This window comes from Pan troglodytes, chromosome 12, assembly GCF_028858775.2.
Source record: "Pan troglodytes isolate AG18354 chromosome 12, NHGRI_mPanTro3-v2.0_pri, whole genome shotgun sequence".
Lineage (NCBI taxonomy): Eukaryota > Metazoa > Chordata > Mammalia > Primates > Hominidae > Pan > Pan troglodytes.
The window spans coordinates 27,684,794-27,710,779 of NC_072410.2; the positions used below are offsets into that span (position 1 = coordinate 27,684,794).

At 49.3% G+C, this 25,986-nt stretch overlaps 1 protein-coding gene across 3 annotated transcripts in view; it reads right to left on the minus strand.

The window, feature by feature from the left end:
* Positions 1–651: 651 nt before the first annotated feature.
* The window catches only part of KCNIP3 (potassium voltage-gated channel interacting protein 3), a 90,778-nt gene continuing 65,443 nt past the window's right edge, over positions 652–25,986 (minus strand). For 2 of the 3 annotated variants that reach the window (XM_016948932.3, XM_016948933.3), the window contains 7 exons: positions 12,287–12,411; positions 11,790–11,859; positions 11,499–11,569; positions 5,004–5,111; positions 4,226–4,330; positions 3,429–3,491; positions 652–2,721 (listed from right to left, as the gene is read on the minus strand). In XM_016948932.3, the coding sequence (XP_016804421.1) occupies positions 2,674–2,721; positions 3,429–3,491; positions 4,226–4,330; positions 5,004–5,111; positions 11,499–11,569; positions 11,790–11,859; positions 12,287–12,411 (590 nt within the window). In that variant the 3' untranslated portion in view covers positions 652–2,673. The remainder of the gene's footprint in view (positions 2,722–3,428; positions 3,492–4,225; positions 4,331–5,003; positions 5,112–11,498; positions 11,570–11,789; positions 11,860–12,286; positions 12,412–25,986) is intronic. The other variant, XM_016948934.3, reaches the window with a different exon arrangement.

Sequence of the window (25,986 nt, forward strand, 5' to 3'; positions counted from 1 at the left end):
GAGCTGGCAGGCAATCTGTCTCTGGCTGTCTTTGCCATCTCTTTGTCTTTGGTGTTCTGCAATTCACCATAACGTGTTTAGGTGAGTTCCCTTTTATCTCGCTTGCTTAGGACGTGTTTGGATTTCTTCAATCTGAACTGGTGAGTTCGGGAACCCTCCTCCTCCCTCCTCCCAGGCTTTCATTCTTGTCCCTTCCCTGGCATTGTCCTCACAGGGCTTATACTTCTGAAAATAAACACCAGGAGATGTGTTCAGGCAAATATTGCTTTCTTCTGCCCCGTGACCCTCACTCTCCAGCCAAGGGGACACCCAGAATGACTTCCTGGAACTGGGAAAGAAAAATTATCTGGGGGTGAAATACACATGGTGCCTCAGGAAGAAGTCCTCCTGCCCTGTGGGGTCTGTGTGGAGGCTGCAGGGCTGGCGCTTCCCATGAAGGCCCCAAAGGCCCACTGTGTGCATCTCGGCCTCACTCGGCCTCAGTGAGGTCACACTGTGAGCCTGAGAATTTGAGCGGCATTCTCTGCCCCCAGAGCCAGCTGTCAAACATTTACCAGCACAGCACCAGGCAGGATCCACGGCTAATGGCAGCAGGGGTGGGAAGAGCTGAGCTGAAGTTCAGAGCTAGGATAAAGCCAACAGGAATCCCTCTCCTTTGTCAAGTTTATTTTATTAAAATATACAGGACTGAATATTAGTGGATGCTGAGAACAGGAACCACCCTCCCAGGCCGTGGCCAAGGGAGACGCTTCTGCCATGCGGACATGCGGCCGGTCTGTGTCCCAGCGTGGGAGGCAGACCCCTCCTGGTTGGGCTGTGCAGCCAGTCTGGCCTCAAGGCCAAGGCCGGCCGGGGTGTGGTGGTGATGCTCTCCTGAGGCCTTGGCCTTGGAGGCAGAGTGACACCAGCTGGGAGGGCTGGGCAGGGGGTGAGGGCAGGGAGGAGATCCCTGAGCCAGGGAAAGCTGATGCCCTCCTGGAGGCAGAGGCCCCCAGTCAGCCTGGAGCCTGGAGCCAGGCGTCCATGCAGCTCCGCAGGGGAGGCCAGGCTGTGTGTGAATGCCGAGGGGCCCCCACGGCCTCCGCCATACCGCCTTTCCTCTGAGGGCCCTGCTCACCCTGGGGCCAGCCTCTTGGGGCACTCGGGGACTCCCCGGGCCAGCCCTGAGTGGAGCTGGGCTGGCTGTGATGGAATGTATTATGTGGGAATGTTCCTGGAGGGGCCATGCGGCCTGGGACCGGGTTCCTTCTGGGTGAGGCCCCAATCAGGCGGGAGCAGCATCTCTCTCTTCCTGGGGGTTTCTGCTGACCACCCAGCCACAGCCCTCTCAGCCCTCACCATTGGCTCCAGCTTTGGGCTTGCGTTCTCCATCCCCAGATGGAGGGGACAGCCAAGCAGAGTCCCCAGGGTTTGTGCTTTTGAATGTTGGTCAGCCGGGCTGGGCTTTGGGGCCCCACTGATCCCAGGCACACAGCAGACCCCCAAGGCCTCTTCCCCAGGGCCACCATATTGCGGCTACTGGGCCCAAGCCTCAGCCAGCAGGAGGGCCTGGCCTCTGAGAAGCAATGTGCTGGGCTCCCACTAGGGCTGCGCCTGAGCTGCTAAGGAATGCTTGTGCTTTTTGTGCAAGGCAGAGGGACGGCGACACTGCTTCAGGAGAGGGGGCTCAGCCAAGCTGCTGGGCCATGGGAGGGGCACTGCAGGAAGAGGAGGGACACGCCCCTTCCCAGACTCCTCTGAGCTCTGCCCCGGGCTCCCTGGCTGCCAGTCTCTGAACCACGTTCCTCCCGGGACCTAAGAGGACCTTGGAGGGAACAGTCTGTGCTGGAGGGTGTGTACAGCCCCACCCACTGCATTCCCACTGAACCAGGACTGGGGCAAGGAGAGGCTCATCCCACCCTGTGGAGCTGGCAGAGAGTGCCCTCAGATTCTCCACCACGACCCAATCCCTAAACTTGAAATCCCCCGCCTTCCTGCCATGGAGGGAGAATGGGGCCCAGTGGCCCCTCACCACTCAGGCTTGCCCCACAGTGGGTGGCCTGGTACCCAGCTCTTCCAGGTCAGTGGAGTAGCAGGGGATCCTGGGACCCCCAGGGAAGAATTTCCAGAAAGCTGCAGGCTTGGCCTCCATTACCCCCTCTCCCCCCTGCCCCCCAGCTGGTCCCTCTGGGGTCCTGAGGTGAGGGGCTTTCTAGAAGCATAGGTAGTGGGCAGAGAGTGGCTACGGGGAGGAGACCAGGGGAGCCTGGGGCTGGCCCACTGTATGGCAAGAAAGCAGAATGGAGAACGGGATGAAGTGGGCTCACACCGGAGATTGGACCCTCCCCTGCAGGGGCACTCGAGCCCCTTCTTGGTGACATCCAGCGGCTGGTGGCCTGCAGACCTGCTCTGTCAGCCACTCACCGAGAGGCAGCCTCGCCTCGCTTGCCTGGGAAGGGCTGGCTGGGGCTCCTGGACTCGGCCCCTAGCCAGACTCAGCCCCTCCCTGACCTCTGTCCCCTCTGCCAGCCCAGATGAATGGCTGTGTGTGTGTGTGTGTGTGTGTGTGTGTGTGGCAATCTGTTCACTTTTTGCAAATCTATTTTTTAAAAGTTTCTTGGAGGCTGCTCCTGTCAGGATGGAGGTTTCTTGGGGGTGGAGGTGGCTGTGGCCATGCACTCCTTTGGACGTGTCCTAGATGACATTCTCAAACAGCTGCATGGAGCTCATGATGTTCTCATCCTGCGTGGAGAGAGGAAGGGAGGCCTTCAGGTGCTGGGTTGGCTCCAAATCCGACCCCCTTGAGCAGATTCCCGCCAGGGACTCGGAGCCTGCAGCAACTGCCTGTCTGTCTGTCTTATTGGGTGCAGGGAGCTGGGGGACAGGGAGGTGAAGTAGCTGGTCCGAGGTCCCCAGCTGGTGAGGCACAGCCTGTCTTCAACCCCACTCCTGACTGCAAGCCCATCTGGGATGAGCTGATGAAGGCGATCCCGGCTGGCCTCCAGAGGAGGTGGGCGCTAACCAGGACTGCTCTGGGAGTGGGGCAATAGAGGCGCTGGAGGCCCAGCATCCTGCCCCCTGAGGTGCTCTCTGGAAGGGCCAGCAGCAACACTGCGGAAGCTCTGGTGCCTCCCCACAGTGACCCTCTCCCTCTGGCTGGCCCCATGTCTGCCCCTAACTTGAGGTTCTCCAGGGACTGGGCTGAGGGAGGGTGTGGGGGTAGTGGGGGGATGCTGTGGGCTGCAGGGGTGGGTGGGGAGGAGGAGACTCAGACAAGAGGGCAAGTGGAGCTTGGGGCTGTCCAGGAGTTGGCAAGGGGCCAAGGACAGCTGCCACATCCTGGACTGGCAGGGGTGGGACTGGGGAGAGGGAAGGGGCGGACGCTGCCAACCACCCACCTCCGTGTAGAGCCTGCAGAGAACTGTGGCCCAGCCTCCCGTGCCACCTACCTTCTGACAGGTCTCCAGGAACTCTTCAATGGTCACTACCCCATCCTGGTTCCGGTCCATTTTCTGCAACCCAAGCCATGCCCAAAGTGAGTCTGTGCCCCAGCAGAGACAGCCCTGCCCCTGGCCTGAGGACGCAGAAGTCATGGGTGGGTGGATGGGCGGGTGGGCTCCCTCCACTCCGACTTGTCCCCTGTGACTACTCTGGATCCAGGCCACATAATCCACCCTTCATAGCCACCTCCCAACCAACTGCTGAGGCTTCAAGCATCTCCCCACTGCTCCCCTAGGCCAATTCCCTGAGCCCTCCTGGGCTTGGGTTTCCCAGAATTTGTCCCCATGCTCATCTGACCGCCTCACCTCCCTGAGAGGCAGCCAGGGCAGAGGGAGCAACTGAGTCACAGGATGGCCCATGTCTAGTGGCCCCAGCAAGTAGGAGGCAAAGCCTGCAGCCCCTGCAGCCGCCATGCATACAGGTGAAGGCCCCCAACCTGCTCCTCTCCCAGAGCGTCTTCCTGGAGGAGCCACACAGCTCTCAGGAGGCATGGAGCTCCGGCCCAGGGTCAGCTGCCTCAGGATCCCCAGCCCTGGCCCCCAGATGAGGTCCACAGGGCAGAGCAGTGGTGTAGTTCACTTCTCAGGGGTTCTGACAACCAGCCAGACTGGAGGGGCAAGTTTAACCCCCTCATGGGGAGTGGGGAGGCTCAGAGGGGCAAGCCACTTGCCCGGGGTGGCCCCAAAAGCGAGAGCCCCTTCCTCTGCCAGGCTCCCTTCCCTAGGCAGGGCTGGCGCTCGCTCACCTCGAAGAACCTCTCCACGTGCTCTGCCGGCGCGTCCTCCCGCAGGATGGGGTAGGTGTGGCGGCCCATCATGTCATAGATGGACTTCATGATGGCCAGCATCTCCTGGAGGGGGAGGCTGGCATGAGCCTGCTGCAAGGCCGGGGTGGCTGTGAGGGCCCAAAGGGAGCGGGCGGCATCCAAGGGTGCAGGGCACCTCCAAGGCAGTGAGTGCGAGGGGCCGGACGAGCTGGAGAGAGAAGCCTGTCCGCTTCCAGGGCACCCAGAGCGAGCTTCTGACTCTAGGGGAAGCTCATCTCCCAGAGAAGTGGGAGATGGATTGCTGTGTGCTTATCTCCAAAATGTGACGCGGCAGCAGAAAAAGTGCTTGGACCAAACAAAACCTGTCTGTGGGCCCATGTGGGAGGGCTCCCCTCTCCACCCATGCCTTAAGGGACCGCACTGCCCCCTTCACTTGATGGGAGCCAAGGCCAGGACCTCTGGCTTCTCCACTTAAATCTCCCCGAGGCCTTTTGTGTAAGACAGTATGACTGAGAACACTTGCTGAGCTGGACCGAGATGTGTGGTACAGGGTACCTGAACCCACACTCCACACCGGGGTGTCCAGGACCGAGCCCAGGAGAGGAGAGCCCACTGGCTGCTGTCCCTGGGGCCAGTCTCTGGATGGACAGCGGGAGAAGACAGGTGGGCAGCAGGAGCAGGGAGAGGAAGAGCGGCGAGGGGGGTGGAGCAGCAGGAGGGGAGGAGGGGACAATCCCTGCCCCCAGCCCCCTACTACCTCTTTGGTGATGTAGCCATCCTTGTTAATGTCATAGAGATTAAAGGCCCACTTGAGCTTCTCGTGGACTGTGCCCCGCAGCAGGATGGAGAGGCCAACCACAAAGTCCTATGGGGAAAGGAGAGTGCGGGGCGTGACATCCAATCAATGCCCAGGTTCTAGTTCCAGTTGCTGTGTGGCTTCCACTGAAATTCACGCCTCCAACAGGCACAGAGCCTCCCTAAGAGACTGACGACATCCATTCAGGTCAGCACAGGGTGAGTGTGTGCCCGTGTGTGAGCGCATGCACGGGTGTGCACCTGTGTGTGTGTGAACTTGTGTGAGGGTGTGCACCTGTGTGTGAACTTGTGTGAGGGTGTGCACCTGTGTGAGGGTGTGCATCTGTATGTGTGAACCTGTGAGGGTGTGCACCTGTGTGTGTGCACCTGTGTGAGTGTGTGAACCTGTGTGAGTGCACGCGCATGTGTCTGCATGTGTGGCAGGAGTGGCATGGTAGCTGATACTGATGCCAGAGAAAGATATTCAAATATATATGGTGTCCTAGACCCATTTAATGCAGTGCTGCTGCTGGAGATGCCTGGGGTACTCTTTTAATAAAGGAGGTGCTCTATGTTTATTCTGCCAAGCATCTGCATGGCAAAGGTGCTTGAAAACTTCCAGATTAAATAGCTAGAGGAATGATGCTCAGCTTTTTGTTTGTTGTTGTTTTTAGAGACAGAGTCTCAGACTGTCACCATTCGCCATCATGGCTCACTGCAGTCCCAAACTCCCAGGCTCAAGCGATCCTCCACCTCAGCCTCCTGAGTAGCTGGGACCACTCGGAATAATCCATGCCTGGCTAATTTATTTTATACTTATAGAGATGGGGTCTCGCTATGTTGTCCAGGCTGGTCTCCAACTCCTGGCCCCAAGTAATTCTCCTACCTTGGGCTTCAAAAGTGCTGGGATTACAGGTGTGTAATCCCAGGGCCACCTCGCCCAAACCTGGTGCTCAACTCTTGAGTCATGACATGCTGTGTGTGGCCATCGCCTTTGGCATGGGAAACTTTACTACTAATATGACAGAATATGGCTGTTTAAATGGTTTCCATGTGACAACTTCAACTGTTTTGTTACAGCAGTTGGTAGAAAGCAGGTTTTCCCCCTACCTCTTGGAAGGTTTAAAGGTGAAACCCTCCCTGCACCCTGGGGTCCTCCCAGGCTACTCTGAAAGAAAAGGGTGAGAAAGGGGCTGTACCAGCGAAGTGGGACAGAGGACGGTCAGAGTGCAAGGGACAGGGCCATGCACCAAGGCCCCGAGGCCCCTCAAGTGTTAGATTTTCGGGACTGGAAGAAGTCTGTACCATGAGAGAGACAGAGACAGAGGAAAGCAATTTGGAAGAACAAAAATTATCCCAGGAGAAAAAAATTTGACAACAACTATTAGGTTCAGAGATTACAAATCTTCCATCACTAAAATAAGAATAGGATGTCCCAAAAAAGAGGTAACTGGAAAAAAGAAAGAGCTCTTGGAAATTAAAAATAAGAAAGCAAAATGACAGACTTAAAAAGAAAGGTTGGGAGAGCAAATGGAATCTTCCATGAAGTGGAATGAGAAGGCAAATAGCTGGAATATAGGGGAGAACAGAGGATAATGAGAGGTGCACTCCAGAGGGGCCAACGCTGGGACACAGGCAGTTCGGGAAGAACGGGAGAAAACAGAGGAAAGTGGGTAGGAGCAATCAGGAAAGACGATTTCCCAGAATGGAAGCAGAGATTTCCAGTGTCCACCAAGGCTTGGCACAATGCATGAAAACAGCCTGCAGTTTAGCTGCAGGCATAGATCATGGTGAAATTTCAACAAATTGGGTGCAAACAGAGGATCCTATAAACTTTCAGAGAGGAAAGCAAAGCCAAACAGAAAAAGCAAAATCGGGACCCATCACGGGTCAGTGTCAGCAGGGGCACCTGCTCTGCAGCAGCGCCTGAGGCAGGAGGCCCAGGGAACGAAGCGACCCCCAACTTTGAAGGAGAACAGCTCCCCCTGGGGGTGCTGGTCCCTACAATGGATCAAGCAAGAGTAAAAACAGAATAAAGACACTCCCAGGTGCTCAAAGGCTCCAAAGTTACAGCTCACATCCTCTTTTATAGGAAGCAACTGGGTGGTAAGCCCCTGAACACACAGAGAGTAAAGCAAGAGAAAGGCAGATCAGGGATCCCAGAACCAGAAGGCCCAGCCCAGCAGACAGGGGAGGAAGCCCCAGAGGGCACCAGGCCCCAGCGAGGATGGAGCCGTGGGAGGCTGGTGGGGGGGGCCTCCTCTGGCAGATGCCGGGCAACAGGTTCAGATGACTGGAGAAGGGCCTGGGCTTGAATGAATAATGAGGTCACAGAACACAGACAAACTAATCATCAGGACCAATGTTAACCGTAGGCAAAGGAAAGGAAAAGATCATTGCAATGGACAACAAGCCTCAGCGAGGGGTCCAGTTCACAAATCAGAGTAAACCAAGGCCTTATCCAACCTGAAGCCTAGAGTCTGTTGGAAAGCTGAACTCCTGGGCTCAAGCGATCCTCCCACCTCAGCCTCCTGGGGGATGGGTGGGGGGCTGGGGGGACGGGAACGTTGTATGTCTGAGGGAGTCCCAAATTCTCACTCGTGGCAGGGGGTGGAAAAGTGGAAGCAAGCTGCTGGGGGACATGGAAACAAGCACAGGTGACTGGCTACAGCAGACAAGGTGGTGGTCACCTGCTGGTTTTCCAACGTGCACCCTGCGAATGTGTTGGACTCCAGTCATGTGTGTGTATAACTGAAGACAATGAATATATATATATATAATATATATATATGTGTGTGTGTGTGTATATATATGTGTGTGTATATATGTGTGTATATATATGTGTATATATATATGTGTATATATATGTGTGTATATATGTGTGTGTGTGTATATATATATATATTTTGTTTTTGTTTTTCAGATTGAGTCCCACTCTGTCACCCAGGCTGGATGGAGTACAGTGGTTCAATCTCAGCTCACTGCAACCTCTGACTCCTGGGCTCAAAGTGATTCACTTGCCTCAGCCTCCCAAGCAGCTGGAATTATAGGCACCCGCCACCATGCCCAGCTAATTTTTTTTTTTTTGTATTTTTAGTAGAGACGGGGTTTCGCTATGTTGGCCAGGCTTGTCTCAAACTCCTGACCTCAGGTGATCTGCCCGCCTTGGCCTCTCAAAGTGCTGGGATTGCAGGCGTGAGCCACCGAGCCCGGCCAATGAAAATATTTTAAAGAAGCAACACCCAGGTGTGGTGGCTCACACCTGCAATTCCAGCACTTTGGGAGGCTGAGACAGGAGAATTGCTTGAGGCCAGGATTTCAAGACTAGCCTGGGCAACATAGTGAGACCTTGCATCTACAACAATTAAAATAAAAAAATTAGCTGGGCATGGTGGCATGCACCCGCAGTCCCAGGTACTCGGGAGGCTGGGGTAGGAGGATCACTTGAGGCCAGGAGGTCGAGGCTGCAATGAGCTATGGTGGTGCCACTGCACTCCAGCCTGTCTAAAAATAAAACAAAAAAAATAAAAATTAAAAAACAAGGAGAAACATTGTTATATTTCTACTATGCCCAAGTTTAGGGAATAATAATCACTGAAGCTTGGGCATGGTTTACACAATAGTGAAGATTCTAAGTTATCCCTGAAGCCCTGGGTCAGACAGGCCTTCCTAGTGGGTAGCAAAGGCGTGGAGCACACCGTTCTCCTGGGGACCCTGGGCAGGCACCGCTGTCCTCCACCTTATCTTCAGCTGACATGGGCCCCTCAGGTGGTCTGTCTGTCTGCTGCGGAGAAGCCCTCATGTTCAGCCACAGAGCCTGCTGCTAGCAGCTGAGGAATGTCCCTATGCAGTATCCCTTAGCCTCTCTGTGTTGGCTACAGTAGTGACAGTACTAGGAGATGGTGGGAATGTCCCGTTAGGCCACTGGCTAGTCTCCATTCATAAAGGTAATACACAGATGACCCCAAGTCCAGCCAGCCCATGTCTGAGTGCACGCTGGTTCTAAATTCCTTGGCCATACACAGTGCAACCATGGCAAGTTGTAACTCCATGCTCTGAATGCCAAAGTGTAGGAACCCTGTCACATCCACAGCCTCTGTTCTACGGCTGTCCCCATGGCAGGGGCTAGGCAGGGTGAGGGCTCCAGTGACACAGCATACTTCCAGATGAAGGTGCACAAGAGTGCACAGGAGGGTCTCCTGGCAGAGCCCGGAGCAGGTGCTCAGCGAGGGGGTGGGAGTCGCATGTGGTTGCTGGGCTTGCAGGCCTGCCCTCACACGGCCCTGGATGCCGCTTGGCCACTGGCACATGGAGCAGTTTACTGTCGGGGGAGGTAACAGAGAAGCGGCCGCACCTCCAGATGCCTGCCTGGCTGCCACTTCCAAGCTGGGCCTGACTTGATCCTGGGCACTGAAGAGGCCCCAACAGTCTACGGAATCGTTTTGGAAGCTCTGCACGTCCTGGCAAGCCAGATGAGTTGCACGAGAAAGGCCCTGGTGGCCAGAGCGTTCAGCAAATCTGTGTGTGGCGCTGCTCACCTGGGGCTCCCTGCTGCTGGCAAATCCCAGAAGGTCCGTGGGGATGGGAGCAGGAGCCACTCCGAGGTGGGGTGTGGGGATGGCATCGCCTGCTTGGCTCTGTTGAGGTCTGTGTGTTTTCCGATTTGGTCTTTTTGGTTATTCTTTTTGGTGAGCGGAGGGAGGTTATTACCTTTTACCATATCAGTAAACTGTAACTAATATGCATCTTGTCTCTAAGAATATACAGAAAGGGACAGAATCATTGCAGACAGTGTCACGCAGGGTTGCCTTGCATTACAGACGCACGTAGGAGGCTCTGAGGGCTGGCAGTGAGGATGGCCCAGTGTTCTCCAGACTAGATTTGGTGCCTCCGTCCCTGGCAGGATCCTTTGTGACCACTGGGATCCCAGTCTGTGGGGCTCCCAGGATGGGGCCATGGGGGCTTGTGCCCTCCTCCTTCCCAGAGCAGAACACTTTGAAATCGAGAAGTTCCTCAAGGTAAATGTACCTGCGTGAAGCCAGAGGACTTCGTTTCACATGCAGAGAAGCTGCAGAAGGCCCAGGAAGATGCCAGGGATGAGTGATCTTCTGAGAAGGTGCCCAGCAGAGGGGCCACAGCACAGCCACTGACAGACCCAGCCCAGAGGGCTGCCACCTGCTTCCTTAAAGGGCCACAAGGCTGTCCCTCAGGACAGCGAGGGTGATGGCCACAGGAGGTGAGGGGCGACTGTGACCTTCCTGAGCACTGCCATGAGCAGGGGCTCTGCCGAGCCTCTCAGTCATCTCATTCCTGAACAAGAAAAACCACTCGCACCCCGCCTGCTCCCTTACACCGTTTCCTAAAGATGCTTTACTGCCTGAAGTGTCAGGTGCCTCTTAAAGGGCACCCCAGGAGAGAGGGGCAGGGAAAGGACCTTGAGTCCTCCCTGAGGCTCCTCCATGCTAACCGGGTGTTTTCTGTGTGCTGTGGGGTTGGTATTTCAAATCTGAAAACAAGATTTGAAAACACAGTCTGCTTCTATGTGCAGAGCCCTCAGAGTGTGGCTCAGAGTGGAGGGGTCCTGTGGTCACAGGGCAGGCGGGGAGCGTCAGTGTGCCTGGCGGGCTTGCGGCATAAAAATAACCCACGCAGCTTATCGACAAGTTATTATTACCCCGTGTGGCCGGGGCCTTCTGGCCCCATGTGCTTCTCTGTGCTTTCCTGTTAGCTGCCCTTAGCCCAGTGGAAGCCAAGCTGTCGGGGTATCGATCAAGCCGGCTCTCAGAAAGGTTTTCCTCCCCAAAGCGGTTTCAGCTTTTCGCCTGCAGCTATTTTTAGAGGCTTGGGCTCCGCAGATGGGGCCTCTCTCCAATGATCCTGTGTGGTGGGGCTGGGGAGGAGCCCAGGCCAGGACCCCACAGGGAAGCTGTCTGGGTGGGGGACAGGCTTCTCCTTCCGCCAGTGGGTAACACCAGGCTTCGCTCTCAGTGCCCAGCTGGGATGAGCCCTGGAGGCTGCTCCGGCTGGGATGTTTTCTAGATATTTTTGGCCTATTTTCTGGGTAACAAGGAGTAAATTCTGAAAATGGAGGTCTCACATCCCACCGTCAGCAAACCAGGCCTCTGAGTTAAGCCCTGATCCCTTTGAAAATGCAAATTCCCGCTGGGTCACTACCACCCGTGTGTGCCTCGGGGGCTCCCTTGACCAGGCAGAGCTGGATGCAAACTCTCAAATGGAAGAAAAGGCTGAGAACTGTGGTGCCGGCCCAGCAAAGTCAAACACCCCAGAGCTCACTGGCCCAGGGCCAGCCACATCCACTCATTCCCAGGGTGACTCACAAAATCCTTCCCACCCAGGACCATGGCTCTCTCGACAGCCCTGACAGTGACGCCAGGGTAAGGATTCACCCCTGCAACCACAGGGGCAGGACACGTGGGAGGAATCCGCGAGGACCTACCTCAAAGTGGATGGCCCCGTTCCCGTCCGCATCAAAGGCGTTGAAGAGGAAGTGTGCATAGGTGGTGGCATCTGGGGAGGGCAAGGAAGAGGCTGGGGTGTGTCGGGGCTGCCTGGCGGCTCATCTCCCACCCCAGGCAACCCCAGCTGAGGGTGCTAACTGCGTCCTGGCTTGGAGTCCCTGTTTCCCACAGGACAGGGGCAGCACCAAGCCTCCAGGATGCAAGGGGCAGCAGGAGGGTCCCCTCCCTCCACACTGGGACACAGCAGGGCTGCCCTGCCTCAGACTCACCTCCCTGAGGGAAGAACTGCGCGTAAATGAGTTTGAAGGTGTCTTCGTCCACCAGGCCCGTGGGACACTCCTGCAGCAGGAAGGCACCCCCTCAGCCCTCGGCCACCCCTAGCTCCAAGCCCGACTCTGCATGGTGCCTGGCTGGCCTCTCTCCACCCCCTTGGGGGCTGCCTGCTGCCTGTGGCACTGCTGGGGCCCCCTGGCCTGGGTTGTGGAAAGCCTGGGTAGAGGTGGGGTGAGAGGGAGGAGGGGTGAATAGGAAGGGGGTGACTGCTCCCCCATACCCTCCTCCTCTGTACCAGCAACAAAGACACGGAGGGAGGAGCATGGCGGCCTCAGCGATGGCCATTCCGGAGCCTGCCCCCGCCACACAGCTTTCCCACAACACATAAGCCCCTTAAAGGCCCCTGGGATATTTACTGTGGCATGGAGAAGTTTCCAGGTCTCCCTGAGCCAGGGTCTCCAAGGCCTTTCCCGGGGGAATGGGGAACACTCACATTCTTAAAGCCCCTGTAGAGAGACTGCAGCTCCTTCTTGGTGAACTTGGTCTGGGCCTGCAGCTGGTCCAGCCCCTCTGGCTGGTGGCGCACCGTGGACAGCTCCAGCTCACTGTCGCTGCTATCTGGAGTGGGACACAGACCAGAGAGTGTAAGGCCTGTAGCCCTGCTCCTCCATCTTGCTCCAGTGTGTCCAGGGCATGGGCCAAAATAGCAGGTGGAGGAACTCTCCTTGCATGACTACCATGGACAGCCACACAGGCTGTGCACTGCACAGAGGGGGTGTGACTGAGTGGCCCACGCAAGAGCTGTGCCTCTGCTTTCCTGCCCCCCACAGGGCGGGCCTCCCCATCGCAGCCCCTGCAGTGTGCCCCCCTGTCAGCCTCACAGTGGGACAAGGTGGGAGCTGCTCTTGTCCTAAAGAGGCACTGAACAAGGGGATATAGGAGGGGGAAAGACAGCAAGACAGGCATGAGGGACACTTGAACTTCAGGATCCAATTCCTAGACCACTTCCTCCATGTGGCCCTCCCTGACTTTCCCCAGGAATGGAGAGGGTGCCTCCCTTGGCCCTCAAGGCCTAAGGCGATGCTGTTCAGCTACAGTTGGCAGAGGGGTGTTATTCACATCTGGTTAGGAGGCTAAACCTCCAGGGCTGTGGGGGCAGGGATCAGACCTGTCCTTTAAAAACAATACACAAACTTGGCAGGGTGCAGTGACTCACACCTGTAATCCCAGCACTTTGGGAGGCTGAAGTGGGCGGATCACGAGGTCAGGAGATCGAGACCATCCTGGCTAACACGGTGAAACCCCGTCTCTAATAAAAATACAAAAAATTAGCCAGGCATGGTGGCGGGCGCCTGTAGTCCCAGCTACTCGGGAGGCTGAGGCAGAAGAATGGCGTGAACCGGGCAGGCGGAGCTTGCAGTGAGCCGAGATCGCGCCACTGAACTCCAGCCTGGGTGACAGAGCAAGACTGCATCTCAAAAAAAAAAAAAAAAAAAAAAAAAAAAAAAAAAAAAAAAAAAAAACCACTTGTTAACTAACCATGGCTACATTTGTGGGGGAGGTGCAATTTCAGGTGATTTTTACTTTTTTATTTATGATTTTAAAAAACATTTTCCTAATTTCTTTTGGTGTGACATGCATCACTTTTACAATGCAAAATAAAGCTAGGGCTGAAACAGCACTGAGTGCCCACACCTTGCTGAGCAGCATCCTCACATAATTACAGAGCGCCACCTTCCCACAGACCCAGGACTCATGGGCCCCGCTGCACCGTCGCCCTGTCTCCCCTGGGCCACACAGAATGGTGGTGATCCATAATCACCCTCACGGCTGGTACTCTGGTGCTGGCTGCTGCCTCTCCCATTGCACAGCGAGCTCTTCAGGGGCAGCTGTCCTGCACAGCTCATCCTGTGCCCGTGGTGCCTGGCATGGTGCTGGGCACTGGTCCTGTGCTGAGCTTGCTCCATACCCAGGCCTCTCCCGAGAGCGTGGTGGGAAAGACAGCCTGCACTGCCCACTCACACTAACCACAAGAGCACCCTGAAAGCTGCTCAGCAATTGGGCTGTTTCTTTGGTCCACACATGCTCCCCATCTCCAAGATAACTATTTCATACCATCCTTCCCCTTAAGTTTCCAGTATCTCCTCTCCCATCCTTACCCTCAGGTTGCTTCCCACTTCACTGAGAAGACACAAGCCATGGAGGAAAACTTCCCCAAGCCCTCACCCCACACCTACCCACCTGCCTGCACCTGGCCCAGACGTCTGCACGCCTGCCTGCTCCATGGCTGAACTGTGCCTGCTCCCAGCGAAGGCAAACCTGCCACTTGTGCAGTGGGTCCCGATCCCTCTCACCTACTCAGGCAAGCGGTGCCAGCAAGTCTCCCACTCTTTCCTCATCACCTTTTCCTCTCTTCTGGATCATTCCCATCACCATATAGACATACTGTAGTATCTCGAATCCTTAGTCATATTAAGTATAGGCAAACCCTGTAAACCAGCATCCCACGCCAGGCAAGCATCCCACATAGACTCTTCCCCTGCCCAGGGGCCTGCACAAGGATGCTCACAGCAACAGCATTTTTGGTGGGAGAGTTGGAGGCAACTCAGGGGTTTATGGCAGGCAGGATGGGTAGGCGAAATATGGAGGCTGCACACTGGGGAGAACTGTGCCGTGGAGCAGATGTACACACAGCAGCGTGGATGGATGGATGGATGGATGGTAAGAATCCTTTGATTAAGAGGCAGACTTTTCAGACTGGAAAAGCAAGATCCAATTATATCCTGTTTACAAGAGGGATACTCCTAATACAAAGATATATTAAGGCTGGGTGCTGTGGCTCACTCCTGTAATCCCAATACTTTGGGAGGCTGAGGTGGGTGGATCACCTGAGGTCAGGCGTTCAAGACCAGCCTGGCCAACATGGTGAAACCCCATCTCTACTAAAAATACAAAAATGAGCCGGGTGCAGTGGCGGGCACCTGTAATCCCAGCTACTCAGGAGGCTGAGGCAGGAGAATCGCTTCAATCCGGGAGGCGAAGGTTGCAGTGAGCCAAGATCGCGCCATTACACTCCAGCCTGGGTGACAGAGTGAGACTCCATCTCAAAAAAAAAAAAAAAAAAGATTTAAAATAAAAGAATGGAAAAACATTAAGAAAGCTGGATGTTTTATAATGATACAAGGATTAATTCATCAAGAAGGCAGAATAATCTAAAACAGACATCACCTAGTAGCAGAGCTTTAAAATACCTAAAACAAAAAATTCAGAACTAAAGAGAGAAACAAAAAAGTCACAATCATAATTGGAAGATTTTAGCATCCTTTTCCAGTAAATGGTATGACAAGTGACGATATAAAAGGTTTGAAAAACACCATCAACCAATTTGACCTAATTAATATTTATAGAACACTGTATAATTGTAGATACACATTCTTTTCAAGAGCATATCCTGAGGTTACCAATATATATCAGATGCTGGAACACAGACTCTTACCACAATGGTATTAAGTTAAAATTCAGGACAAGATATTTAGAAAATCTCAAGTATTTGGAAATAAACAATACATTTCTAATTAGCTCATAGGTCAGAGAATAAACTGCAAGGTGATCACATTTTGAGATATTTTGAATTGAATGATTAAAAAAACAGAGCATATCAAAATTTGCTGGATGCAGGTAAAGCTGGGCTGACAGGGAAATTTATTGCTTTCAATTCCTTTATTAGAAAAGAAGATAGGTGTAAAAGCAATGACATAAGCTTCTAGATCTAAGAGTCACAATCTAAAAAATGCAGAGCAAATTAAATTCAAAGTAAATAGAAGAACATAATAAAAACAAGAGTAGAAATCAATGACAGGCTGGGTGCAGTGGCTCACGCCTATAATCCCAGCACTTTGGGAGGCCGAGGCAGGTGGATCACTTGAGGTCAGGAGTTCAAGACCAGCCTGGCCAACATGGCGAAACCCTGTCTCTACTAAAAATACAAAAAAAAAGTTAGCCGGGTGTGGTGGTGCACACCCGTAATCCCAGCTACTCAGGAGGCTGCGGCATGAGAATCGCTTGAGCCCAGGAGGTTGGAGATTGCAGTGAGCAGAGATCACACCACTGCACTCCAGCCTGTTGACAGAGCAAAACTTCGTCTCAAAAAAAAAGAAAAAAAAATCAATGACAAATATAAGCATAGCCACAAACCTTATAATAAAGTCATTAAGAAACTCAAGTCACAGACTGGAAAAACATATCTCCAGTATATGTATCTGACAAAGGACTCATTTCCAGAATACATAATAAACTTCTACAAATCAACCTAAGACTAATAACTCGATTTTGTAAACAGGCAAAAGACAAGGACGTGTCACAAAAAAAGATATACAACTGGCCAATAAGCACAGGAAAAGGTACTTGAAAGGACATATGAGAATTCATGCAGTGATGGGAAAACTGGAATACTGGCTCAGCCAGAGTGGAGATACCTCCCTAAGCATCTCAGGTGTTGGCTGAAACCCCAGAAAAGCTATGCTTTAGGACTGTGAACCACATCCTTGAGTAAGCGCATGGTCTAGACCCAATGACAAAGTCAAAACAAACCTACTCTGACAAAGCCTAAAATAAAGTCTGTGAAGATCACATGAGTTGGCCAATAATTTAACTACATGCCAAACTAAAATGTGTTAGCATTTGTATTAAAACAATATAATCCATTGCCTACACTATCCCTTTCACAGTGTCCAACATACAATAAAAAATAAAAAGACATGAGAAGAAGCAAGAAAATGTGACCATAATAAAGAGATGAAGGATAAGCAGAATTATTAGACTTTTGTTAGAATTATTAGAAAAGAACTTTAAAACAACTATTATCAACACTTTGAAAGAAATAAAGAAAAGAAAGCATAATAGATAAGAATCTTAATAGAAAAATTAAAAACTATAATAAAAGAACAAAATGGAACTTCTAAGCTTGAACAAAACAATACCTAAAATTAAAAATTCACTGGATGGACTGAGTGCAGTGGTTCACGCCTGTAATCCCAGCACTTTCAGAGGCTGAGGCAGGTGGATTGATTGAGCCCAGGAGTTCGAGACCAGCCTGGGCAACATAGCAAGACCCTGTCTCTACAAAAAAATTACCCAGGCATGGTTGTGTGCACCTGTAGTCCCAGCTGCTTGGGAGGCTAAGGTGGGAGGAGCACTTGAGCCTGGGAGATTGACGCTGCAGTGAGCCATGGTCATACCACTGAACTTCAGCCTGGGCAGCAGGGCAAGACCCCAGCTCAAAAAAAATAAATTGAAAAAATTGAAAAAAAAAGAGAGAAAAGACATAAGCTACCAACATCAGGAAGGAAACAAGGGAAATAAGTACTAACTTTCCAGACATTAAAAGGATAAAAAGGGGATATTATGAACAAGTTTTCACACACAAATTCAACAACTTCTATAAAATGGACCAATTCCTGAAAAATTACAGACTACCCAAATTCATCCCAGGTGAAAAAGATAACCTGAATAGTCCCAACCAATATTCTTCATGAACACAGGTGTGAAATTTCTCAACAAAATATTAGCAAATTGAATCCTTTGATGAATAAAAAGAATAATACACCACACCAAGAGGGGTTTTCCAGGAACATGAGGCTGATTCAATATTTAAAAATAAATCAACATAATCCACCACATTAATAGTCTAAAAAAGAAAAAAGCACATAATCATATCAATTGATGCAGAAAAAGCATTTGACAAAATTCAACATCCATTCATTAAAAATAACTGGGAATGAAAGGGAACTTCCCCACATTATTAAAGAGCATCTACACAAAATCTATAGTTAACATCATTCTTAATGGTAAAAAACAGAATGTTCCCCCCCAAGAAAAAAGGTCAATATACAAAAATCAATCACATTTCTACAGATCAGTAATGAACAATTAGAAATCAAAATTTAGGCAAACGTGTCTCCGGAATTTCAGTGGCAGTAAGATCCAAGAGTCTTGCTCCGGTCTCTTTGATCTGTTTTGGAGCTAAACAGGGAGAGGGAAGGATCGTGGGGGCTTTTTGTGCTACCTGGAAGCTGAGGGACAGTCAGAACTCTGATGACTACATGAAGGGTCATCAAAGGTGTAGGCTTTGCCACTGGGCAGGTGGAAATGTGACCAAACCAACAGTGATTATCAGTCAGGAAGGAGACAAAGTGGTGAGCAGGACTCAAAGCATATTCATTCACACAGAGAAACCACTGCTGATGACAGACACTGTACACTGGTAGAGTATGTCTGTTGTTAGCCTGGATGGAGACAAAAGTGTTCACATACAGAAACGGGATGGCAAAGACACAAATTTTGTAAGAGAAATTAAGAATGGCAAAATGGTTATGACTCCCACTTAATTTTTTTTTATTTCCATAGGTTATTGAGGAACAGGTTGTGTTTGCTTACATGAGTAAGTTCTTTAGTGGTGATTTGTGAGATTGTGGTGCACCCATCACCCCGGCAGTATATGCTGAACCCAATTTATAGTCTTTTATCCCTCACCCCCTCCCACCCTTTCCCCAGAGTCCCCAAAGTCCATTGTGTCATTCTTATGCCGTTGGATCCTCACTTTTGGTGACATAGTTGCTGTTTGCTACTATGAGAAGGCATAGAAAACTACCTGGCTGGGAACTGGAGAAGATCTTCAGCTTTTCTGTTTACTCAAGTCCCAGGGTTATTCTGCTATTACAGTACAGCTGATCACTAATTAGAAGGTTATCCTTAGCATGGAGGTAGAAAATGGTGACTTAAAAACTTGTTACTCCAAGCAGCTAGCCTAGTTTGTCCTGCAACTTTATCATGTTTTATAATTTGCATTAAAATGTTAAGTAACAGGCCGGGCGCGGTGGCTCATGCCTGTAATCCCAGCACTTTGGGAGGCCAAGGCGGGTGGATCACCTGAGGTCAGGAGTTCGAGATCAGCCTGGCCAACATGGCGAAACCCTGTCTCTACTAAAAATACAAAAATTAGCCAGGCGTGATGGCAGGTGCCTGTAATCCCAGCTACTTGGGAGGCTAAGACAGGAGAATTGCTTGAACCTTGGAGGCGGAGGTTGCAGTGAGCTGAGATCGTGCCATTGCACTCCAGCCTGGGCAACAAGAGCGAGACTCCATCTCAAAAAAAAAAAAAATGTTAAGTCACTTTTTTATATAAAGAAGTGAATGGATTTTGTAATTTCCTTTGGAATGCAAATTAGAATAAAAATCTTACACACAAATAAAAAAACAGAACTTAAAAAACAATACCATTTACAATTGCTCATCTCACAAATGAAATACTTAGGTATATATCTTGCAAAACATGTATATAATCTGTATGCCAAAAACTACAAAATGCTGATGAAAGAAATCACGGAGGATTCAAATGATGGAAGAAACATAACTATGTTCATGGATTGAAAGACTCAGTGCTATAAAGATGCCAGTTATCTCCAAAATGATCCACAGATTTCATACAATTCCTATCAAAATCCCAGCAAGAGTTTTTTTGTACATACAGACAACATGCTCTAAAATTTATCTAGAAAGACAGAGGAGCTAGAATAGCTAAAATAATTTTGTGAAAGAATAATCAAGATATTGGTTTTTTTATTTTTATTTTATTTTATTATTTTTTTAAGACAGAGTTTGGCTCCGTCGCCCAGGCTGGAGTGCAGTGGCATGATCTCAGCTCACTGCAACCTCTGCCTCCCGAGTTCAAGTGATTCTCCTGCCCCAGTCTCCTGAGTAACTGGGACTACAGGCACGCACCACCACACCTGGCTAGTTTTTGTATTTTTAGTAGAGACAGGATTTCACCATGTTGGCGAGGCTGGTCTCGAACTTCTGACCTCAGGAGTTCCTGAGTGATCCGGCCACCTCAGCCTCCAAAAGTGCTGGAATTACAAAGATATTGTTAAATAAAAAGGTAAGCACAGACTGGGAGAAAATATTACCTTTGCAAACTGCATATCTGACAAAGGATATACAGAATATATAAAGAAGTCTCAAAACTCTGCAGTAAGAAATCAAAGAACTCAAATTAGTAAATGTCAAAAAACCTAATCAAACACTTCACTATAGAGGATAAAAGGCTGGTAAAATAAGCACAAGAAAGAGGATTAGCATCATTTTCCATTAAGGAAATACAAATTGAAACCTCAGTGAAATACTGCTATATACCTATGAGAATTGCTTACATAACAAATATTGACAATGTCGGGCACTTGCGGTGGGGGGATGCAGAGCGACGGGAACCACTATATGTTGCTGGCAGGAGAGAGAAGTGGTACTGCCACGCTGGAAATCATCTTGGCACTTTCTTATAAAGAGGCTCTTCCCATAAGACCCAGCAATCCCATTTCTGGTTATTTACCCAAATGAAATGAAAGCTACTATATTCAACTTTAGGCAAATGTTTAGAGCAATTTTATTCAAAATTGCCCCAAACTGTATATAACCCAAATGCCCTCCAACTGGTGAGTGGATGAGCTGTGGTACATCACACAAGGAAAGATACTCAGCAACAATAGAGAACAAACTCCTGACACATGCAAAACATGAATGAATCGCACATGCAATGACGTGAAAGAATCCAGGCTCCACAGGCAGATCATGTCTGACAACATCCATGGGACAGTCTGGAAAAGATAAAAGGACAGAAAATTACAGGGAAAGAGAACAGATCAGTGGCTGCCTGGGGGCTGACTACCAAAGAGGCAGCATAAGGCAATTTTTTGTGGTGATGACATTGTTCTATATCGCCAGGTGCCTGGTGTGGTGGTGCACACCTGTAGTCCTACCTCTCAGGAGGCTGAGGTGGGAGGACTGCTTGAGCCCTGGAGTTTAAGGCCGCTGTGAGCTAGGATCACACTACTGCACTCCAGCCTGGGCGACAGAGACCCCATCTCCAAAAAGTAAGTAAGTAAATAAAAATAAAAATTAAATTAAATTAAAATAAATTGTTCTACATCTTGATTGTGGTAATGGTTACATGACTATGCATGTATCGAGATTCATAGAACCAGACAGCCAAAAAGGTAAATTTTACATTAATTTAAATTAGAAAAAATGAGAATACTTAGCTATGGGGAGGAAGGAAATAGGGGTGTAAAAGAGGAAAAACAAATGAGAGGCTGTAAATGGGTCAAGGCTGATGATACCCCATGAACTACAGAGTAGGATGAACTTAATCCTCTTTCCCAAGGGCCAAGAAACAAAATAAGACAGAAACTCCAAACCTGCTGCTATTTCTTCCATTAAAAACAACAAAACTCCTTGACCATATTTTCCCCTAAGCCTTTTTCTCACCTCCTGTAACTCCCTGCCTTCACTTCCTCTCCTCCTGTTCTCCCTCGAACTTACTCCACTCCAAGAAAACTGCTCTTACAAGGATCGTGGATGATCTCCATGTGGTCAATATTGTAATTTTGATTAAAAAAATGACATAAGGGGCCAAGTGCGGTGGCTCATGCCTGTAATCCCAGCACTTTGGGAGGCCGAGGCGGGTGGATGACCTGAGGCCAGGAGTTCAAGACCAGCCTGGCCAACATGGCGAAACCCCATCTCTACTAAAAATACAAAAATTATCTGGGCACAGTGGTGCACGCCTGTAATCCCAGCTACTTGGGAAGCTGATGCAGGAGAATTGTTTGAACCCTGAAGGCGGAGGCTGCAGTGAGCTGAGATCATGTCACCGTAATCCAGCCTGGGCAACAGAGAGAGACTCTGTCTCAAAAAAAAAAAAAAAGACCTAAGGGCAAGGTGTTAATCCATTCTTGCATTGCTAGAAAGGAATACCTGAGACTAGGTAAATTTTTTTATTTTTTTGAGACAGGGTCTCACTCTGTTGTCCAGGCTGGAGTGCAGTGGTGCAATCACAGCTCACTGCAGTCTTTCAGGCTCAGGTGATCCTCCCACCTCAGTCTCCCAAGTAGCTGAGACTACAGGCACACACCACTATAACCAGCTAATTTTTTTAATTTATAATAGAGACAGGGTTTTGTCATGTTGCCCAGGCTGGTCTCAAACTCCTGGGCTCAAGTGATCCTCAAGACTGCATTATTTATAAAGAAAAGACGTTTATTTCACTTGTGGTTCTGCAGGATGTACACAAAGCACAGTGCTGGCATCTGCCTCTGGTGAGGGCCTCAGGAAGCTTCCAATCGTGATGGAGGGTGAAGAGGGAGCAAGCAGGTCACGTGGCAAGAGTGGAAGCAAGAGACACAAGGGAGGAGGTGCCAGGCTCTTTAATGTATTATATAAATTGTATAAAAGTCAGATTTCACATGAACTCAGGGAGAGAACTCACTCATTACCATGAGCATGGTGCTAGGCCATTCAGGAGGGATCCGCGCCCGTGATCCAATACTTCCCACTAGTCCCCACCTCCAACACTGGGGATTCATTTCAACATGAGATGTGGGGGGGGGACAAACTTCCAAACCATATCAGAAAACGCAAGAGTGAGAGTGAACAACGTATGCCTATGCCACTTTTGAACACAGATGCAAAACCCTAAACCAAATGTTAGCTAAATGAAACCAATGGCATTTTTTAAAGTACATCATGATCAAGAAGATTTTATCTGGAAGAACATAAAGAGGAAAAATCACATGAAAATCTTAATGCAGAAAGGGCATTTGATAAGCTTTCATGTCTATTTATAATTAAAATAAACGACGACCAAAAAAAACTCTCAGCAAACCAGGAGTCAAAGGGAAGTTCTTTAACGTGATTTGCTTATATTTGCAAATCACATATTTACAAAAAAAATTACAGAAAATATTGGATTTAATGGCAAAAGCTTAGATACAGTCCCTTTAATATTTGGGACAAGTTTGGCCACAGTCCCCACTAATCAATGTCCTGCCAATGCTCTTAGGAAATTTAGAAAAGAAATAAATAGTGTACAAATTGAGAAGTAAAGGATAAAATTAACATTATTTAGATGATAGGGTCCCTAGAGGGACTAAAAGAATCAACAGACAGGAGAGTTCAGTAAGGTTGCCAGATGTAAGATTAATCGATACAAAAATCAATAGCAGTTCTCTACACCAGTAATAACCATCTAGAAAATATAATTAAAAATACCAAGATAAACACTCACAATAGCAATAAAACTAAAGAGTATCTCTAAGTAGTAATAAAAACTCAAAGGACCTCTACATGGAAAGATATTCTGAATACATGAGACATTCCATCTTATGGCCACATATTAATGTCATTTCTCCCCAAAGTAATCTGTAAGTAAATTCAGTGCAATTCCAATAAAAAATTCAGTTGGATTATTTTTTGGAAAGCTTGATAAACACACACTGAAATGTATATGGAGAAACAAACAATTCATAAAAACCTAAAAAGAAAAATAACAAGGGAGGAGTTTCTCTCAGACACTAGTACATGTTGTATAGTCATTGTAATAAAAATTGTATGGTTGGTACAAGAACAGACAAACGTACCAACAAACAGACCAGAGAGCTCAAAAAAGAGAGTGAGGTGTAGGAGGGAATTTCATGAAAGCTATGGGAAAAAAGGTCAGAGTGTTTAGTAGATAGTGTTAGGAAAACTGGATCACCATATAAAGAAAACAATCTAGACTCCTTCCATATCCCACATGCAAATGTAGGTTCCAGGTGCATTAGAGACCCCAATGTGAATGGTAAATGATAGAGCTATAATAAAATGTAAAAGAGCCTCCTGTTAACCTAAGATTGTGGACAGATTTCTTAAAACTCCAAAAGCTCAAACCACAAGGAAAAAAAAGGATGAATCTGATTACATCAAAATTAAAGATTTCTGTTCGACAAAGGTCAGAGTGAGACACTCAACAGAATAGAAGAAGATAGCGTAGAGTGTTCACAAATGATGAAAGAAGAATCTCTAGAGCAGGTATCAGCAGAAAGGGAAACCAGAAAGATGGATACAAACCCGAAAGATGGCTCAATTTCAGTAATAAACAGGAACACGTAAATTAGCAAGAGAATGCAGTACCTCCTAGATTGCTAAGAGATAATAATAATGAAAAAATAAGTTTTTGGGCAAATATGTAGATCAATGGTAATTCTGAAACACTCTAGTGCAGGGGTCCTCAACTCCCTGGGCCGAGGACCAGTACTAGTCGGTGGTCTGTTAGGAACTGGGCTGCACAGCAGGAGGTGGGCGGCAGGTGAGCAAGTGAAGCTTCATCTGTATCTACAGCTGGTCCCCACTGCTCGCATTCCTGCCTGAGCTTCACCTCCTGTCAGATGAGCAGCGGCATTAAATTCTCATAGGAGCGCAAACCCTACCGTGAACTGTGCATGTGAGGGGTCTAGGTTGCACACGCCCCTCATGAGAATTTAACTAATGCCTGATGCCCATTAACATCCTCTCCCCCAGCATCATCCGTGGAAAAACTGTCTTCCACAAAACCAGTCCCTGTTGCCAAAAAGGTTGGGGACCACGGCTCTAGTGAATGTGGGAACTGGTACAAACACTGTGGAAATCTATTTGCAATTTTCATAGTAATTATGTATTATATAAATTGTATAAAATTAACACTTTGTATAAAATTAACACTGGGCCTAGGGCCCAGGAATCATCTCCTAGTACACATGCTAAATCTAAGTGCCCAGGAGACATGTACAAGAATAGCCATCGGCGCACTCTTTACAATAATGGCTTGAATCAACCAAACGTCCACTGACAACAGAGCAGATAAATATACTGTGGTCTAGGCCGGGCTAGGTGGCTCACACCTGTAATACCAGCACTTTGGGAGGCCAAAGCAGGAGGATCGCTTGAGCCCAGGAGTTTGAGACCAGCCTCGGCAACATGGCGAAACCCCATATCTACTAAAAATACAAAAATTAGCCGGGTGTGGTGGTGTGCGTCTGTGGTCCCAGCTACTCAGGTGGCTGACGTGGGAGGATTGCTTGAGCTGTGGAGGCAAAAGGCAGCAGTGAGCCAATGGTCACACCACTGCACTCCAGCCTGGGTGACATGGTGAGACCCTGTCTCAAAAAATAAATAAAAATGAAAAAATAAAAAATATATATTACGGTGTATGCACCTGATGAAATATTACACAGCAGTGAAAAAATGAGTGAACTATATTAACACACAGCAAGTTACATATTGCTGAATGAAAAACCAGTCCTAGGAAATCAGTATAAGTCCATTTTTCATGAAATTCAAAGCCAAGAACAACCGAATCCTATATATGTAGGGAAGATAAGATAAAAAATCATAAGAACAAAAATCAAGGAATGACACACACAGATCTGGCTATGGGAACCTCCACAGGGCTGGGACAACGGAGGGTGGTTCACTGGTGTTCAGTATGTTATTCTTTATAACTCACATATCAAACATATGTTTATTAGAGGTTAATTGAATTGGTTACAATTTCGTTTTCCCAGAGCAAGAGAAAATGAGAGCGCGTGGGGTGAAGTGGAGGCGTGAACAGATACCTCTGGTCTGGATTAAACCCTGGATGCCTGGACCAAAAAAAAGCAGACAGCAATCCCAGGAGAAAGGGTCAGAGAATGTGAAAAGGCAACTGACAGAGGGGGAAGCTGGGAAGGCCAGCAGGCACACACAGAGGTATTCAAAATAATTAGTATGGAAAATGCACGAGAACAATGAGAAAAAAATGTTACTCATTTAACTTTCCAAACCTGAAAGTTACTTGAAGTTTAGCCTTGGTCAAGGATGTGGGCAGCTTCTCCCCTGAGTTCTGGGCTCACCTGCGTCCTTGCCATCTGCACTGGATGTCGTGGAGGTTTCTAAGGGGACATGTCCCAAGTGAGCTCCTGAGCGTCCCCCTAAACCTGCTCTACCCACAGCCCTCCCCCTCAGTTGATGCAACTCTATCCTGCCGGAGCTCCACAGGGGCGCACACTCAACCCATGTGCAAATCCTGCCAGCTCTACTTTCAGCATATGTTCTGCCTCTGACCCCTACTCTCACCTCCCCTCCCTCCACCCAGGCCCAAGGCTTCTACCCTGGACCCTGTTAGTCTATTCTTCAAATAGTGCCAGAGGAAGCTGTTGTAAACATATCTCATACACCTCTGCTCAACAACCTCCCCCAAGCTCTCAGTATAAAATTCAAAGTCCTTAGATGGCTGATAAGTGTCCCCAGTCCCCCAGCTCTGACCTCTTCTCCCATGTCTCTCTCTTCACTGCCTCCACCTCAGCCATG